The 17,880-nt window shown below is 40.1% G+C and overlaps 1 protein-coding gene across 3 annotated transcripts in view; it reads left to right on the top strand.

Moving 5' to 3' along the window:
- nfatc2a (nuclear factor of activated T cells 2a) overlaps positions 1-17,880 on the top strand; it is a 69,288-nt gene that overhangs the window by 42,216 nt on the left and 9,192 nt on the right. The window contains exon 10 of one of the 3 annotated variants that reach the window (XM_035382684.1): positions 15,323-15,431. The exons of 1 other annotated variant lie outside the window; for it this stretch is intronic. In XM_035382684.1, coding sequence (XP_035238575.1) covers positions 15,323-15,402 — 80 coding nt within the window. In that variant the 3' untranslated portion in view covers positions 15,403-15,431. Of the gene's footprint in view, positions 1-1,094; positions 6,007-15,322; positions 15,432-17,880 lie in introns of those variants that run through there. One more of the 3 variants, XM_035382685.1, reaches the window with a different exon arrangement.

Here is a 17,880-nt window from a genome sequence, read left to right as displayed (position 1 = left end):
TATGGAGGAAATCCTGGTTCTACAATCCAGGTTTAACCAGTTTGCTAAGTTTATTTCTTAGCAAACCTTCACAAAGAAGTATTTGCTACTTGATGAGCCAAACAAGGAAATATCAAATCACATGTTGCATTAAATAATAAAAATGTAAAAAAAAACAAAAAAAAAAAAAAACAAAACTCATTTATTTGCTAAGATTCTACAAACATTGTGGGTCCAGATGGTGCTGTCTTTCCCTACCGTGTGTCAAGTGGGGCATTCATACAGTTTTTCACTTTAGACGACTTAAAGACACAGTGATTCATCTGTGTTTAGTCTGGTACGTAAATAGGCAAACGTTTAAGACCTTTTTAATCCGAGTGCCCCCGCCCCCCACTCCTGCTTCTATTTAAAGAACGATGTGGCCATAAAAGTTTCCATTTATACCTTTCTGTCACTCCTGGCACAGAACAACAGGAAGTGCTACCTAATGATTTGGCAGCTACGACAAGCGAACAGAGTGACAGTGCTCTGCCCCCTGGTGGATGGTTGGCATCAGGGCAACGTGCCGTCACAAGAGGCCAGTCACCATTCAGTTATGCAACTTCTTACCAACTTGAAACCAGGGAAACAAACGGGATGACACTAAACAGAATTACTATTAATGGTTCAACAGTCCACATAAAAGTACATTAGTATCAAAACTTATGATGTTCATGTCTGCTTGAATTGACAAGTTATGGAAGAAGCGTGTTATTTGTTTGCGCTGAACAAGATCTGAATACATTCAGTCTTAAGTGAGGAACACACTGCAGTAATTGGACTCACACTTACTGGCAGAACTTAATGCCACTGTGTGCACTGAAATCAACACAGTGTTTAAATGTATTTAAAAAATTAATAAAAGCCTATATATGAGATGATGCCCTGGGGGCATTTAAAGAGGAAAATGAGATCTGGCTTATGTTGGCTATTTTGTTTTGCAAACAAGAGCATCTGCCAGATGATTGGATGTCATTTGTGTGATGACAGTTGACGACTTCGCTGGCTGGTCAGTTTGCCGCCGCGTGCCGTTGTCCTGTTCTGACGCCTGTCGTATCTTCTCTTTGGTTCCACAGTTAACGAAATCATACGGCAGGATTTGACCGGAGTTCACGTCCAGGGCCAGACATAAAGGGACGAGCCTCGGAGCCGCCACGCCCGCCCCGCCCGCCCCGACCCGCCCCCTCCTCTTCTTCAGCTCCGGCCGCGCTCAGCTTGGCCCGAGCTTCCGCCGCAAGCGCCAAAGACCTGCTAGCCCCTCGGCACCTGCCTCGCTTTATAGCCACGCCCCCTCTGCCTCGATGCCTCGTGGACCAAAGCCTTTATGCCGTTTTTAAACTGTGATGAAAACAAACACAAAGATGCCTTGTTCAATAGACTCGCGGGCCACAGACAAGTGAAATGAATTTGTAAGTCGGACTGCTGTGTTCTCAAGCTTCTTACCTTGTTAAAGGAAAGAGCTTAGGGTGAATCACTCATTAAAACCATCTTGGCAGTTAAGCCATGCTATCTGGGGTAAACAAGAAAGTGTACAGCATCGGCCAGCTTAACAGAATTCAGCGTGTATTGTGTATAGCCACACCAGCTCATGGCCTGTCTCCGCCCACTTCGCTGTTTTAAAAGATTCTAATTGGGGTTGAGACCAAAGGAAAAAAAATGGACCAAGTCACTGTGACATCACCCATTGACTTTCCATGGGCTTTGTGAAAACTGTGGAAGTGCAGTTTTTGGCGGCACCATGTTGTACAAATTGGAGCCAGAGACTGTGCAGTAAAAGGGGGACCCTTATGTCACTGCAAGATGCAGTGACACAACCTGGCCCTGATTTGTCCACAAAATCTTACGTATTATTACCATTGCCTTACATTGAAACAGGTGGCTGAGACACCTATACTAGAGCCAGCCGCACTGGTGCTAGTGAGCTAGTGAGCAACGTCACTGAACCAGGAAATGAGCTTCAGAAACGAAACCCAATTTTGGCCACTTGGTCAAGATTAAGAGCACAGAGGGGAGGGGGAAGGTGGGAGGGGCAATAGAACCAGAATGTATCATAAACAGGCCTGTCAAAAAAAGAAAAGCAAGTTACTTTTAATCGTCGCACGTCCTCTCTGTCACTCAACCGCAGGCGGTTTGAAATCAGCTGGGTAATTTTTGCAGTCGACTTGAATGCATAATACTTACCCACCAGTCAAGAAGAGGGGTGGAGATGGGCTGTTAGATTGCTTAAGTAGATACACACATGCTTCTACATCACGGATGTGTGTTCGGCTCCAGGCGATACCAAACGAAACTCTTCACCCTTTGGGTGGCAGTGCATGACTCTTGTTTTGCACTAAATGCAGTGGCAGGGCTTAATTAGTTTTTATTTTATTTTTTATTTTTAGTTTTTTTTACAGTCGGACTAATGTGATGTATCAAATGCAGATGTGATACTCAACAAAATGGGATTTAGTGTTTATTACCCATTTAATCACCAACCCTCCCCTTTAAGACATGACATACAATTTTCTGATCATGATGATTCCACTCCCATTGTTTTTGTCAAATGCTCATGGCCCCCTCAGCTATATCATAATGCAGTTTCATTAATATTCACTATTAAAATGACTTGAGATGCATACTTTTGTCCTGCTATAGTTCTTAACTTTTCAAATTCATCAGCTAGTTGAGAGAATAATGATTCTGACACAAGAAGCTATCCAGTTGAGCTTACTGTTAAGGGAGCATGACACGATGACATGATGAAAAATAAACACTGAATCGTGGCCTGGCTGAAATGTCAGAGACCTCAGCCATAACTTTTGTGAAATGGAGTTAAAAGAATCTGACGTGCGGATGAACACTGTTGTTAATGGACTGAGTGAAGAAGAGCTAAGTAGATAATCGACCCACTCAGGGCCCTGATTACCAGCTCGGAAATGCAGGCTAGGGGAATTGTTGAGGGGAAAAGCTTCGCCATCGTACTCCGCACGCTGCATATTACTCAGCGAATTGACTGTCATAAAGGTCAAAATTCTTTTATCGCTGAGCAAGTCAAGTTACTGCAGGTGTAGGCCTATTGATGGTTTTTTGTCCCTGCCATGGAATTGATGTGGCTTCGCATTGTATGGGATTTAGTTTGGTTATGCCTCGTTTAGTGCTTGCTAAATACTCTGGGACATTTATGGCGTGTGAAAGGGTCAAGCTGATTTTGTTTTTCCTATTATGTTTTCATAAAGCGCTCTGACAAGCAGAAAAAAATAAATACTTCAAGCTTTTCTTCAGCAACATTCAGCAAGGAGAGATGGCAGGAGTAAACCTTTGCCATTTTTTGTTTACACTTTAGCATTATATGTAGGGTATTGAATTGCAGACGTGCGCTAAATTGGCATGAGGTTCTTAAGGGGTTAGCTCATTACAATTGCACCATTGAACTGCAATAATTCAGATTCAACGTATGAAACCTGTCCCTGTAGATATCTGTTACGAGGAGAGTGTTCCATGGCCCACAAATAGTTTTAAGCTCAGGTGTACATTTGATTTATGCTTAAATGAAACGTCCAGTGTCCTTGGATTATCTCAGTTGCCTCAGCTTTGACATCTTAGACATTGTGATTGTAGTCGGTCTCCCCAGCTAAAGCGCAGCATTCTTTCGGTGTCACTGCGACGCTGTTGTGTATTGATTGCAATGTTGCACTGGCAGTAGGAGAGGACTACGGTTTGGCAGGGTATGCAGTTGGATCTGAAGATGCTTCTGATTGGCTCGCCAGATCCTTCTGTTTGGAGACCTACCTTTCCAATTAACTGGAGCGACACAGAACTGTCGCGGGAATTAGATAACCAAACTTTCCAACGTAGATTAGCTCATTTCCTAATCACACTCCACATTCCTGTTTCTAACGGCAAATTGATGCTGAGAATTGTTAAATATGTTGTGTTGGTTGTACAGTATCTAGCAGCAATCCTGCTACCTTGTGGTCATGTTATATCATGACAAATTATATATCGTTTCTAACAAGTGCAAAATGAATACCAAAAATATATAGTGCTTTAATAAGACGGAACCATATTTTGTTAAATTGCTTTATCGTGAATATCTACCATGTTTGCTCTTTTGAATGGCTTTTGAATTTTTTCCTTATCATGCATTGAATGCATTACTTTTTATTTAGATTTTAAGAACATTTATGATGAGCTGTTGAAGATTAGTTTTGAAGAAAGAGGACTACCAAAGATTGTAATACGTTTTTATAAAAAAAAATCTTAATTTATTTTTTAATATTGTTTCAAACATTGCTCCTGAATAATGTCTTTCTCAAGTCTGTGCGTGGCTGTTTTGCCTTCTTGTAACTAGTGCGATGTGTATCATAAAATTCTTACGTGCTGCAGTTTGGCTCGCTAAGGCCTCATATCAATGTTCAGGACAACTTTATCCGTCCTTTGCTTTTATTAGGTGATCGTAGAAAAAAAAAATCTGACTGCTAATTCTCAGTTTGTAACCCAAATTCATAAGTGTGTTTTTACGAAGCATGGGTATTGGCCCTTTTTGCGCTCGGTGAATATCTGATTTCCTTTCCTTTTCTTGGTGGTGCTCAGCAGCAGGTTTGTCGGCTCTCTGTAAACCACTAGGAGTGAATCCTACATTGGCTCAATCAAGGCTATGGTCAGCGGAGCCGCTCGCTGGCATAGACACTATGCAGTCGTTTAGGGCCACGAACATCCCTGGGCCACACATTTCAATTTTTTAAATAAATGTGATTTATTGATTTCTGTTGGGGCACTTTGGGACCACAACAGTTTTCTTGTTTAGGGCCACCGAAACCCTAGGGCCGGCTCTGATGGTCCGTTTAATTGGGTGTTCAGCCTGGCTAGAACAAAAGCCAGCGAGATCCGCCTTGACCAGGTTTAAGTTGAGATGGTTTAGCTTACCAGTGAAACAGCTTTGCACCCAAAAATGACTCTTGAAAACGGCCCAGAGGAAGACGTGCGGTTTTCTATAAAAACATAAATATTTTACCCCGATGACAATCATAACTGGAATAATAGTGATAACTGGTAGCCTAGTTTCCGCTGACTCTTTGCCTTTAACCGATTAAATTTAATTCGTCTAAATATGTACAGTGTTGCCTGTGTGTAATAAATGCATTTGTATGCTAATACTTTCTAAATTTCCTGTGCCAATTAGTTTGCTGTTCTGAATATATGGTGTTATTACCACCATATTTCCAGGTAATGATGTCCTTTGCACTGTCAGTTGATTTTGATATATGGATACAATGTTAACGCCTTCATGATACTATAGCCTTATGCAATGAGGTCCGAGACTTTTGGTTGGTAGAACACAAGTAAATTTGAATAAGGTTTTAAAATCTGCTGAAATTGTTTGGAAGCAGGTATTTTCATTCTTTCTAAAGTACACTTTCTATAATATATTGGTTGTATATAAATTATATATATCATTTTTAATCTTATCTGAGAAACATTTTTTTTCCTTTTTAAGTGTGGCTGTACCTTTGTTTATTAGATTGATTATTATCAAGCTCTCGCCTATATCAAGAGACTGAAGTCAAGGATTCCAATTTTTCAATCTCCTGCATTAATGGTTTTTTATATTTGGAAGTGCATTGTAAACTGGCAGTTTGAAAAATACATGTGCATCTCAAAGTCCTTGATTAAAAACAAATAGTGTCTTTCCTTTGAGTTACTGCCACAATGTATACAGCATTGACTTTAATATTTCAACCCCAGGCTGAATGTAGACCGTTTTCAAAATGTATTTCCCCTTACTGTAAATAGACAACTGCTTAATCTTGTAAAAAATAAAAAATAAAAACATTCCTGTCCCTTTTTTAAAAGTAGAAGAAATATTCGATATTATTTGATTTTGATATTATGAACTGCATCAGTTGTTATCTGCCATCCTTTTGATAACCCAAGGCCATATTAATATATTAAAAAGCCAAAGCTATAAATCTGTAGAAACATTGTACTCTACTACTGTAATATTAATATATTATGAAAGTATTAGTGATATGTTGCTCAAATGAAAAGGGATCATGCTTTTTGTTTTAGTTTTTTTTTTTTTTTTACCAAATAACATGCAAGGATCTTAACTCATTATTTTCTTCAAAGTTTATGTATTGCTTTTTACACTTACCATTGTTCTTGTTGCTATGTTGCTGTTTTTCCAGAAACAAAACTTGTATCTATAAATTTAGCAATAAATTGGAAAAAATCAAAAATGTGGATTATTGATTTATTTTTGTTGCATTACATTATAAACAAAATGGTCTCTGTCATTCATAAATATTGCACCTGTTAAAATGCAAGGCAAGCACTGGTCCAGCATGCTGTTTTTGCATCTCGGATATTTCGCAGCAAGTTGCTTGATTGCCTAGTCCAGTTTCATTACATTTTTATCCTGCATGTTTGCATTATGATTGAAAGTCACAAATAAATACTGATCCAAAAAATGGTTATTTCCGAAAAGAAAATATGCATTTCCATCTAGGCAAATTATATTATGCCATGTTGAAGCAAATATATAGGGATATTTTCCCATGTTTGGCCTTATTCCACCCATTTTCCTGTAAATTAGAAGGATCAGATGAGCTACATAATAAAAAAAACAAAGGATGCACTTGTGGATCCTTGCTGAAGCATTCTCCGGTGGCCTGACCCACTCCTGCAAGGAGCATTTAACATACTGGAATGTCCTTAAAGATGGTGGATCTCGATCGATTTCCAGGTCAGGTGAGGATGGAGGAGACATGGATGGATAAAATAAGTGATTAGATTGAACCCCTGATCTGTGTAGCCTGAGTCCGCTGAGTCCTCTCTCCTTGGGAAACAACACAGCAATTAGCTTTCAGCGTGTGGCTAATGCAGTGTTTAGCATGCTATATGTGCCATGTTTCCATGCCAACTGCTGTTTGTGATGGTCAGACTTTGGGGCGTTGACTTGGTGCACTGACCCCTGCATTGGCACGCAGCATGTCGTTCATACAGCGGAGTCCGTTCACTGTTTGGACCGCACATGGCTTTCGTGTTTAAGAAAACAGACCTTGGCATACGTCAGCAATTAGTGAGTCATTGCTCTCCCCTGTGCCTTGGTTGGGGGGCGAGGTTGCAGATAGAGACATTTGCTTTCTATATCTTTCCCTTTCTGGGTTGCATAAAAGAACTGATAGAAAGCAAATGTCATCAGTTTTAGCCAAAGCCATAGGCTCCTTTCACTCTCCTGCCCCTCCCCCTCCCTCAAACAAATAACAACAACGAGGCTGTCATGAATCCCGGTTGCTAGGAGATGGCTTGTTTAGAGCCTAACTTTAGTGGCTGCAGGAGGACTTTGTGAATGAGCTCTGTGTTCAGGAAGTCTTCAGATATTACATCACTGTTTATAAAAAAGAGAGAAAAAGCTGGTCACATGAAGATTTTTCTCCCTCATTGCGCAGATATGCAGTGAGTCACGTGACCTTTATTCCTGGGAGGGCAATAAAGTCAAATCGTATGTGGCACACAGGCTGCCCACTGAAGCCAAAGAACAAAGATGGTAGTGTTTAAAACTTTGATCATTGATTGGAATATTATTAATCTCTGTGCAACATGTCTTTGGTGGAAAAAATGTTTAATTTGAACGTATAACACACCCATGTGTGCTTGTTGAACATCTCATTCCAAAACCATGGGCATTAATATGGAGTTGGTCCCCCCTCTGCTGCTATAACAGCCCCCACTCTTCTGGGAAGGCTTTTCACTAGAATTTGGACCATGGCTGTGGATTCACCTTCATTCAGCCACAAGAGCATTAGTGAGGTTGGGCACTGATGTTGGGTGGTAATGCCTGGCTCACGGTTAGCATTCCATTTCATCTCTAAGGTGTTTGATGGTGTTGAGGTTAGGTGTTTTATTGTAAAATGTGTGTTTTTTCCCCAAGTACAATACACTGTTGTACATTACTGTTCCTCCCATCAATGGAATATAGGTCCCAGGTCCATAAATCATCACCGTGTCTTCCCTGACCAACATAATCCAAGATATGCATTTGGGGCCTGGGGGCTGAATAGAAGGAACTGGGCATTTAACACTAATGTTACAGCCCAGCATGCACAACAATAGCAGTTTAACTGTAAAGAACATGAATTATGTACTTTTTAGCCTCGCAAATGGCCAAAGCACTTGTTCATAGGTATACTACCTGTGCGCTGTAGCTCTGCAGGGTGACAAACAATCGGTCATTGCATTACATTACATTACAGGCATTTGGCAGATGCTCTTATCCAGAGCGACGTACAACAAAGTGTATAACCATAACCAGGAACAAGTGTGTTGAAAACCCTAGAGGGAAGTACAGTCCCAAGTGAAGGGAGGGACCGCACAGTTTAACTTGGACCCTGTAGGTTAATCTGATCAACACAAACAAAAGCTGCAACAAATGCAAATAAAGCAGTCTATATAATATTTGGTGTGTATTCCCTTTGGAGGTTTTATTCACTTGACAATTCTCACAAAGAGGAAATAGGCTGTTTTTCATAGACAAAGCTGTTTTTACTACATTGGCACCACCAGGGTAAAATTCTTGACGCAAATCTGCTATGGTAACAGAACATAGAACTCCCTTCCATCTCTGACCCAGAATTCTGGTACAGATTTAATTTATTTTAAATAACATCTATGCTGTTTTCCCATTCCAGGCAATTCTTAGTTCCTTCAACAATATCCAAACTATGAGACATGTTGCTTTGAGACTGTACTTTCTGCCAAACTTTTATGCTTAGTCATACTCCCATGAATGCCCACATTATATTTTATAAATCAGAGTGGAGAATTACTGCTCAGTACAAATCGTCTCTGCAATCATTTAATTTCTCCCTCCTCTTTTCTTTCTGCTTATCTCACTTTCTAAAACATGCGTTTGCTTAATAGCAAATGAGAAGCCTGACTGAGAAATCTCCTTTCCAAAATCTGCAAATATTTTGGGAGTGCTGCAGGGACAATGATATTTTAAACAAGCGTCAAGTGTAAATATGTGTAATACTGTGACAATCCATCTCTGTGCAAAACCGATTTCAGTAAAACTCCAGAGTGGTTCATTCACTGTGTCAGTGAGAAATCTGCTTCAGATTAGCTTTGACAAAGAGAAGTGGATGCTAAATGCACAATGAGCTAGCCATGTGTTTGTCCATAATGGGTGTTTGAGTGCGCCGATTCTTTATTCTGCATGACTGCATGAGTTAATTGCCTTTTTAATAATCCTGTATAGCCAGTAGTTGTACGGTAATAAGGTGGAAAAGAGGGTTTCAGAGGTGCTGGCAACCCGCTGTCAGACATGAGTGAAGTGGCTCTGGTTTCCACAGGATGTCTAGAGAAACTGTTTACACTGAGGCCAAACTCGATGGAGAGCTGGTGAAACGGACACTGTGCGAAAGAGGAGAGCTTCCACTTAACCGCGCTCCGGACTTTGCTGGGGAAACACTTTTTCGAGCTACAACCCGTTGCTTAAGCGTCTCATTTGAGTGTTTGCTGCTTGCCATCTGAAGCATAACCCGAGATTGCCACTGGTTTCTTGCGAATACTACTCAGGGGAAAAAAATGCAACAGTAATGGTTTGTTGGTGTTGAATAACGTTGCGATTGTTTGTGAGCAGACACGGCGTCGAAAGAACAACATCAGTCTCTCAGAGACGTTAGTCAGTTTCCTGAGCATTTTCTGGGCAGACTTTCTTCAGCAGAGGTACACACTTGACGTGTCGTGTAAAGTCAATTATTTATGTCACTGAAGTCAAATTGTGTGAGAATGTTTTCCACCAAGATTGAGATAAACTATTTGTAGTATAATCAGTATAATCTCCACCCATAATATTGTTTCACTGTTATTTTGTTTTTACTTGTATTATAGAAACAAGTAACTGAAGAGTAACCTGTACATTATTTTTCTATTGAAAAGTAGCCTTTTACGACTCAGCTTCAGAAAATGAAAACACGAAAAATTGGATTTCTGTTACTTTAGTAAAAGTAAAATAACAGTTGTCAAGCTTTATTCATCTCCTCACTGCCTTTCATAAATTGTGAAAAGCCACAGAAGCTAATCCATGACTCACTGCTCATCAGTCTTCAGAGGATGTGGGTAGAGTGGTCATAGCTTTAGATCTTCCAGTGCCGGCTGCCACCCAGTCTGTTCTGGATGCCTGATCAAAAATGTCCGGGGCATCTTCGGGAGGAGGTATGGCATTAAAACAGATAAGGTCCCAGGGCATAAAATGGAGGAAGTTGCATTTTAATTGACAGTTTAAATGAGTGTTTAAATGAGCTAAGAGGTTAAATGACCTCATTTGAATCACCATGCCCGCTTTTATCTAAAAGGAATGGGCCGTTCCAAAGCCATATTTCTCACATGCTATGGTGACTGTGAATCTGTAGAGCTGACTGAGCCTTTCGTTTCCAAAAACAACAAAGTGTGTGTGTACGTACACATGCTGATGTATCCATGACAACTGGCTTTTGTAAAGAACTATAAGATGGTGGTCTATCACTATACAAGACTAATCATATTTATTGGCAACCCAGATGTCACAGATATTTCATTCATTGACCACAGGTGCTACTGAATAGGCACCATTGTTCAAATGTTGAAATTTTTTTTTTTTTTATGATCCTCGCATTTACCTTCGTTAAAAAAATACATCATGTCCGTGTCTTCGCAAAATAATTTTACTTGTTGCATTGCATGGAATGCATGGAAATTTCTATGAATGATATCTATAAGTGAATATGTTGGTGACATCAGTTAAATACATGTGGCACTTTGTCTGGGAATTTTTTTTTTTTTACATCTTTAACACAGAGCCTTTATCAACAAGGCCATTATCACAAAAAAAGCGATTTCAACCCTTCCATAACTTATCATTGGATAAACACACAAACTGCTATGCTACTTACTGAAGCCAAACTTGGACTTAGTCACTATTGTCTTAAGTTGTGATTAATTTAAGACGCCTAAAATATCATCACTTTTCACAGCCTTCACTCAGACTTCCAGGAAACTTGGAAGCAGAAGAGCTAACAAGTGCGCTGACGGAACAGCCCGCTGCTCCTGCTTCCAGCAGCTGGCTAATATGTATTTGCTAACGTTGTTGTAGTGTGCCATCTTCTGGCCATGTGAGGTAACAATCCCATTTAGGTAAATCAAGATTTGCGTTCTGTGGGCCTCTGCATTCATGGAATAGTTTTCTCTGCCATTTCTGCAACCATGCCCTTTCTGCAACCTGCAACAAAAATCCTTGTTTGTTTTAGTGTGGCTTGCTTTGTTTATCCATACTGAACATGCCTAAGCCAAATGATATTGCTCGTGGTACTTCGTTCACAGAGGCTATTTCTTTATGGCAAGAATCAGCTGCAACCTAGAAGAACCAAGATAATATGGGTAGTGGAATCATTGGTGGTAATTCTAGCTAACAGCTTAAGATAGCATCTAGCTGGAACCAGCTTCTATTGTTTCCATTGTACTTGATTTTGATAATGGGAATTTAGTCAAATTTATTTGTATAGCACTTTTTAAGGAAAACTGTCATGAAGATGCTTTACGGAGAAGCAGAAAGAGAAAAAAAGCCAGGACTGAACCCCCAAATAGCAAGCACAGGTGAAAAAAAGAAAAAAGAAGAAAAAACATTTATTGGGGAAAAATTTAGAAAAAATGTTTTTTAAATGAATGGGGGAAGGAGAGTGATCAACAACTCTGTTGACAGGGGCCGGGAAATATTTCATTACAACAACTGACAAGGACTGGAATCTTGATCCCAGCACATTCTAGAATCTGTTGTATTTTGTTTCTCCCAGAATTTGGCAATATTGTGAAAGCTATAGGCTCCCCAGGAGCAAACGAGAATACTCTATAGCAGTGGTTCTTAACCTTGTTGGAGGCACCGAACCCCACCAGTTTCATATGCTCATTCACCGAACCCTTCTTTAGTAAAAAAACTAACTAACTGCAGACTAGACTGAGGGGTGGACCTCTGCGGCGGAGGCTCCACCGAACCCCTGAGACCGACTCACCGAACCCCTAGGGTTCGACCGAACCCAGGTTAAGAACCACTGCTCTACAGAAATGAGCATTATAACAATGTGTAGTTATTCCATGCACAATGAATTGGCCAATGCATATTATGTTACGCTTCCAATAAATATATAATTAATTGTAGTGGCATTGTATCACTACCACAAGTAAAAGGCATTGACCAAATACTACGTTACTGGTACGCCGTTCATGTATCATCGTTCAGGTTAAAACCCAAACACATTTGGTTGGAAAGTGAACGTTTTCGATCTGACTAGTACGTAACCTGGCTATATCCGGGTAAAACCTGAGATGAATTGTCCGTTTAATGTCAAAACATTTCTGAACTAGATTTACACACCTCTTGACGTCTAGATTTGGGCTTTTGCTCCCTGGGTGTCCACTAGAGGGAGATGTTGTCATGGCCTACTCATTTAAATCCGTGGAACAAACATACATAGTGGCAGCTGGCAGTATATGGCATATATCAGTGTAAAATAATTGGACTATTCATGTATTACATCATAAATTATTCAATGTGGTTAAAGATAAAATTATAATATGCACTAATAACACGATTAAAAAACCCCAAATGGATGCGATCAATGGGGCATCTTTTCAGCGTTCTGTTGACAGTAGGCTATTAATAAGTTTATGTTAATAAACAAAAAGTATAGATGGTTACATCGAAGCGATGCCTCTTCTTTCAGGGCTTGGAACCGTACTGTATATCGATTATTCCTGTAAATAAATGATGCTGGATCTGCTTAAACCTGGACCCGTTAAAGTTAAATCAAGTCCTATTTCCTGTGAGGTTAAAGTTCGCATCTGCTTCTGAAGTTGCTCCTACTCACCGCCGTGCTTTCCTCGTAATGGGAGTTCGAGAGCGGAACTCCCACTTAAAATGTTTCAACCCCCACCTCACACGGTATGCCGTTATAGCATTTTTCATTTTACATAATGCATTCTGCTCTCATCGTTTGAATAATAATGTGGTTAGGCATTGCAGTCGAGTGACCTTTTGCTTCTCACAGAAGCAGATATTCTAAACCGTTGAGCTACAACGCACCATTTTTGAGCTGACAAGCCGACAGACAAGAGGGAGAGCCATATCCTGCTCAGTTTTGCCTTTTTAAACATGTTAACCAACACCATACAACAACAACAACAACAACAACAACAATAATAATAATAATAATGTATTACCATTCATAATAATGTTTGTTATTATTGTTAGGGTAAGATGGGGGAAGACATCCCTCCATAAGAACAGTGTTTACTGGTAAATTGGAACATATTTGGATACCAGTATGGTGATTATAGTACATGGTGTCTTTGTTTAAACCAATACACTTTCCAGGGAAATAAATTGTAACAGTGGACAACTTTGTTTATTCATTAAATTAACAGCGTTATGTAATTTCATTATAATGCTATCCAGATCAGGTGTGCAACAAGTAATTGTAATTGCAGCAAAATGGCCTCTAGTGTCCTTGCACTGCAATTTCTGAGTTTAAATGTGTGTTCTTTTATCAATGCGTTATCGATACTCTATGAAACTCAAGACAACTGCATCAATATCTTCTTAAGCCTTTGTGGTAGGTGGCACTACCAATAATTAAACTATAATTCCCACGGCTCTAAACCATAACCCAAAATTTTAACCATAACCCTAATCTTAATCCTAAATCCTAGTCCAGAACCATTAACCTAAACTGTAATTTCATACAGATGTGTCCACATGTCATGAGGCTATACTTGCATCCGTTGTACCCTTGCCCTAAAACTTATGGTATTTTAAGGGGGTTATACCTTGCTTATGCTCCATTCTTTCAAAATTTCACTTTAGGATTTCACGCTAAAAGCTAGCAAGAACTACAATAACTTGCTGGCTAATGGTGAATGGTAAATTCTGGATAATAATAGCTAGCTGTCACTGTGAATGCAAACTAGTAAATGGCACTAAAATGAACAACAAATAATATTTTCACTTAACTATAAAGTTTATTGACATAAATTTGTGTTTATATGGCTCTATCTACCATAAATCCAGCAAAACACTTTAGATTTATTTTGGGGCTTTTAAAAAAAATAAAATCTGAGCTCATGACTCAAAGGGTGTACGTAACATTTTCACCTTTTCAAAAACTTTTTTTCTCCTCTCTGTCTCAAACAAATTAATTACTGTCCCCATGAACCCCCATACGCATCTAAAAAATAACTTTGTGTACAGCATAATACAAACGTGGATATTTTAAGATAGGTATCTTATTAATAGGCCTAGTGTTCGCTCTTACTGGGTGACGTGACAGCTCCCATGCTCTTGAAATGGCTCATAGTGAGAAAATTGTGACACGTCATTGCGACTGTCAGTTTGGTCACCCCTGCAGACTCTGAGACACCATGAGACCCTCTTAAGCGCCATCGGAAGTACGCAGCCTAAACTTACAACTGCCACAGAGCCTCTGGTTCTTGGTGCGCGCGTACACGGGGAAGGAACAGCAGCGGTTGTCGTGTGGTTACCATCACGACGCCCGTTACTCCCTGCCTGTTATTCAGAGTGGTCTCTTTTGTTCTTTTGCTCCCGTCTAATCAATCTCCAGGCGTTGATCGCACCTTTATTGTGCTTGCCAGGGGCTACCCGACTTCTCTTCTGAGAAATCTCAGCTAACAGACAAGTAGTGTCAACAGGGATAAGCCGCAAGAACTAAGTAGCCCACATTAAAGGAGATGCCCTCGAGGCACAGACAATCGCTCATATTTCAGTTGCACTTAGCACAGCAGAAGTCTTCAGCCGCAGACAAACGGAAACTGACAAGGGTGCCACTCTTCTCCGTCTCCTGCTTTCAATCTAACTGTCTCCCAGTGACAAATTAATGACCATTGTTCCTTTTTTTGTTTGCGACATTCATCCTTGTGTGAAAGCTTGTCTGAGATTGCTGAAAATCTATCAACTGACCGCTTTGCACATATGCAGTTACAGGCTACAGAATAGTGATGGCAAAGGAAAAAAATCCAAAAACAACCAAATTAATCTGATTGTTATGATTAGGTAGATTTGTGCAACCTGGGATTGTGCAAACTTCAATGATTTATGAAAAAGATACAAAAATGGGAAGAATTGTAAGTTTCTTCAACAATGGCGGTATGAGGGGGCAGCATGGTTGTGGTGCCGGCTGCAGGCGGAGAGATGGGGGAGTGGTTTAGCCAGCCGGCAGTCGCAGCTGTGGGCAGTTACGTGACTAGTTCTAACATTTATATGTGCTGCCTGCAGTGAGACTGGGGAGGACAGATGCACACGGACACGGACAGCATCAACGACAACAACGACAACAGCAACAACAACGACAGTGACAGTATTGTGGTCTGTGCATGTAATAAACCATGTGCAGCATATACCTCCGTGCCTGTGTGGTTCATTGGGACTTGTTACAGCCGGTTTCCCAGTTTTGGGAAAAGAAATTCCTCCTAAAACTAGCTTTCTGATTCCAGAAAGTATCTATAGAGCAAATTATTATGAAGCTGTGCTGTACAACTTCTAATTCATTTGTCTACCTCGCAGCACAACTACAACATGAGAGTAACATCACCGTACAGTTTGCCATAAGCCTACTTATCAGTGCTGTAAAAGGGTGCAAGTGTAAGCTTTTAAAAGCATTGGAACACCAATGTTATCTTGCTAACTATCTGCTGACTGGAGCTTGGATGGAGGAAATGTGTTGCACCAGCTGATTCAGAGCTCCACCGCTGCTCTGAACAAAATCTGATTTGTCATAGCACATTTTAAGTATTGTTTAGGCCATATCATGGAATTGCTACAAAGCGATGTTTGCAGTTTAATTTGGGGTCAAGTGTAATGGACTTAGGAAGCATATGTGCTGTGGGTTTCAATTTCAAATCCACAAATGAGTAATGTCAGCTCAAAATGATAATGGAGTGAGCAAATATTCCTGAATTCCTATGAAAACTTTACTCTGTTCTCGTTTCATTGTCTCCTTCCCTCCTTCTCTTCCTGGTTTCCTTGTGATGTGTTCAGAAGGAATCAAGGAATAGAAACAAGGTAAGAAATGGAGGAAACATTTCAGGGTATTTAAGGGTGCATCGCGTCTTTGTTGCAACGCACTCCCTCTGTTTGGGAGAGGGCCAGAAGGAGAGTGAGTGCGCTGCCAGCCGCTGCCTCTCTCAGCTTTGCAGTCGACCGGCTGAGCTGCGCAGTCAATGCGCCCGAGGAGCACAGTGCGTGGGCCATCAGCACAAGCGCACTGCCCACACCTAAATTTCTCCTCTCCTGCCTGCGAATCATCACGGCCAATCGATGCCACTCAAAGCGCTTCACAGTGATGAGAGGGAAAACTCTCCTCAGCCACCACCAATGTGTAGCACCCACCTGGGTGATGCATGGCAGCCATTTTTTGCGCCAGAATGCTAACCACACATCAGCTGAAGGAGAGAGGGAGGTAAGTGACCATAAGGGTTATTGGAGTCCTTTGTTTTAACAGGGTGAGCCACCTGACCGAATATATCACTCCATAATTTCAGTAATATGTGTGAAATGTGTGAAGTATTATCTGCTGAGTGGTCAATCTCATCCATTGCATTTGCACTGCCTACCATTACAGCTGGGAATTTTACTGGCAACTTCAGTTAAACTGTCTTGCTTAAAGATGCAATGGCATTGCAAAACTTGGGATTCAAGATCTCACCTTTCTATTTACAAGACTATCCACTAATCCACTTCACCATACTGATGCCTGCCTTTTACTGAAGATTGTAGGATAGAGAAAACTCACATTGGGATGTAATGGGTTTCTGACTAACGGTGCACACCTCATGTAAGAAGGAAAGTTTCAATCCTCATGTTAACTTTTTTTATATTGTTGGCATTATCAGTGCAAACTTATTTGATAAATGCAAGGTTAAATTGGAGTGTTAAACTTTATTTATTAATTTTAGGCTAGCTGAGCAGGGCTGATTACAGCTCCACTGCCACAAAGTTCCCATTGTGAAAGCTATCAGCACCCCTCCATCTGGTGACCTTATGAATTCAGCTCAAAAGTTAAAGTGACTGTAAAAGTAAATACGTGAAATGGCTTCAGACTACACTGTATGGGGTTATTATGGTATGTATTAAGCATCAACAACAGAACAGGAAATCAATTGCATAGCAATATCAACTTATATCAGTCAACACATTTCCATCTGTTCCTATGTGCAGATTGAATGGGTGGAGTTCAATTACTACAGAGCACCCTGGTAGCAGAAACATACAGGATGAGGTTGAGGGTAAAGTTATGGTGTTATTTTTGCAGTTTCCTAAAAATTATGCAATTCAGAAGAAATGGGTGGCGTTTTTGAAAAGCTATGGCTACACTGGGACAATCAGTGCAAACACCCAGTGCTGACCATTTCACAAAACCATGAAACTTTCAGAATTATAGCTAACCAGAGTGTAACCCATGTTAAAATATTATATTGAGGAAATAAATATATAGGTTAAATATATACAATTACTGTAACACTGATAGTAAATTATTTGGACTATTATTAAAATTATGCCCATATAAATTCATTCATTCAGTTCAATGAAGAAAAAAAAACTAAAGTTGAATATATCCCTTTAAGACGCATCTTCTCAGTTCTGAACGTGATGGATGTAGATCAGACGTAATGGTATTGAAGACAAGCGGCATGAAAAACTTTGAAGCGATCGAAAAAACAATATATTCTAAAATAAGTAATAGAAGTGACTACAACATTGAACCAAACAACAATGAAACACCATAGAACACACAAGACGAATCTGTGAGTTTTGATTTTATTTCTTTTAATTAG

The sequence above is a fragment of the Anguilla anguilla genome, chromosome 11, assembly GCF_013347855.1.
Source record: "Anguilla anguilla isolate fAngAng1 chromosome 11, fAngAng1.pri, whole genome shotgun sequence".
Taxonomy (NCBI): domain Eukaryota; kingdom Metazoa; phylum Chordata; class Actinopteri; order Anguilliformes; family Anguillidae; genus Anguilla; species Anguilla anguilla.
Note: the sequence above shows the minus strand (reverse complement) of the source record. Positions and strands in the feature narration are given on the sequence as shown.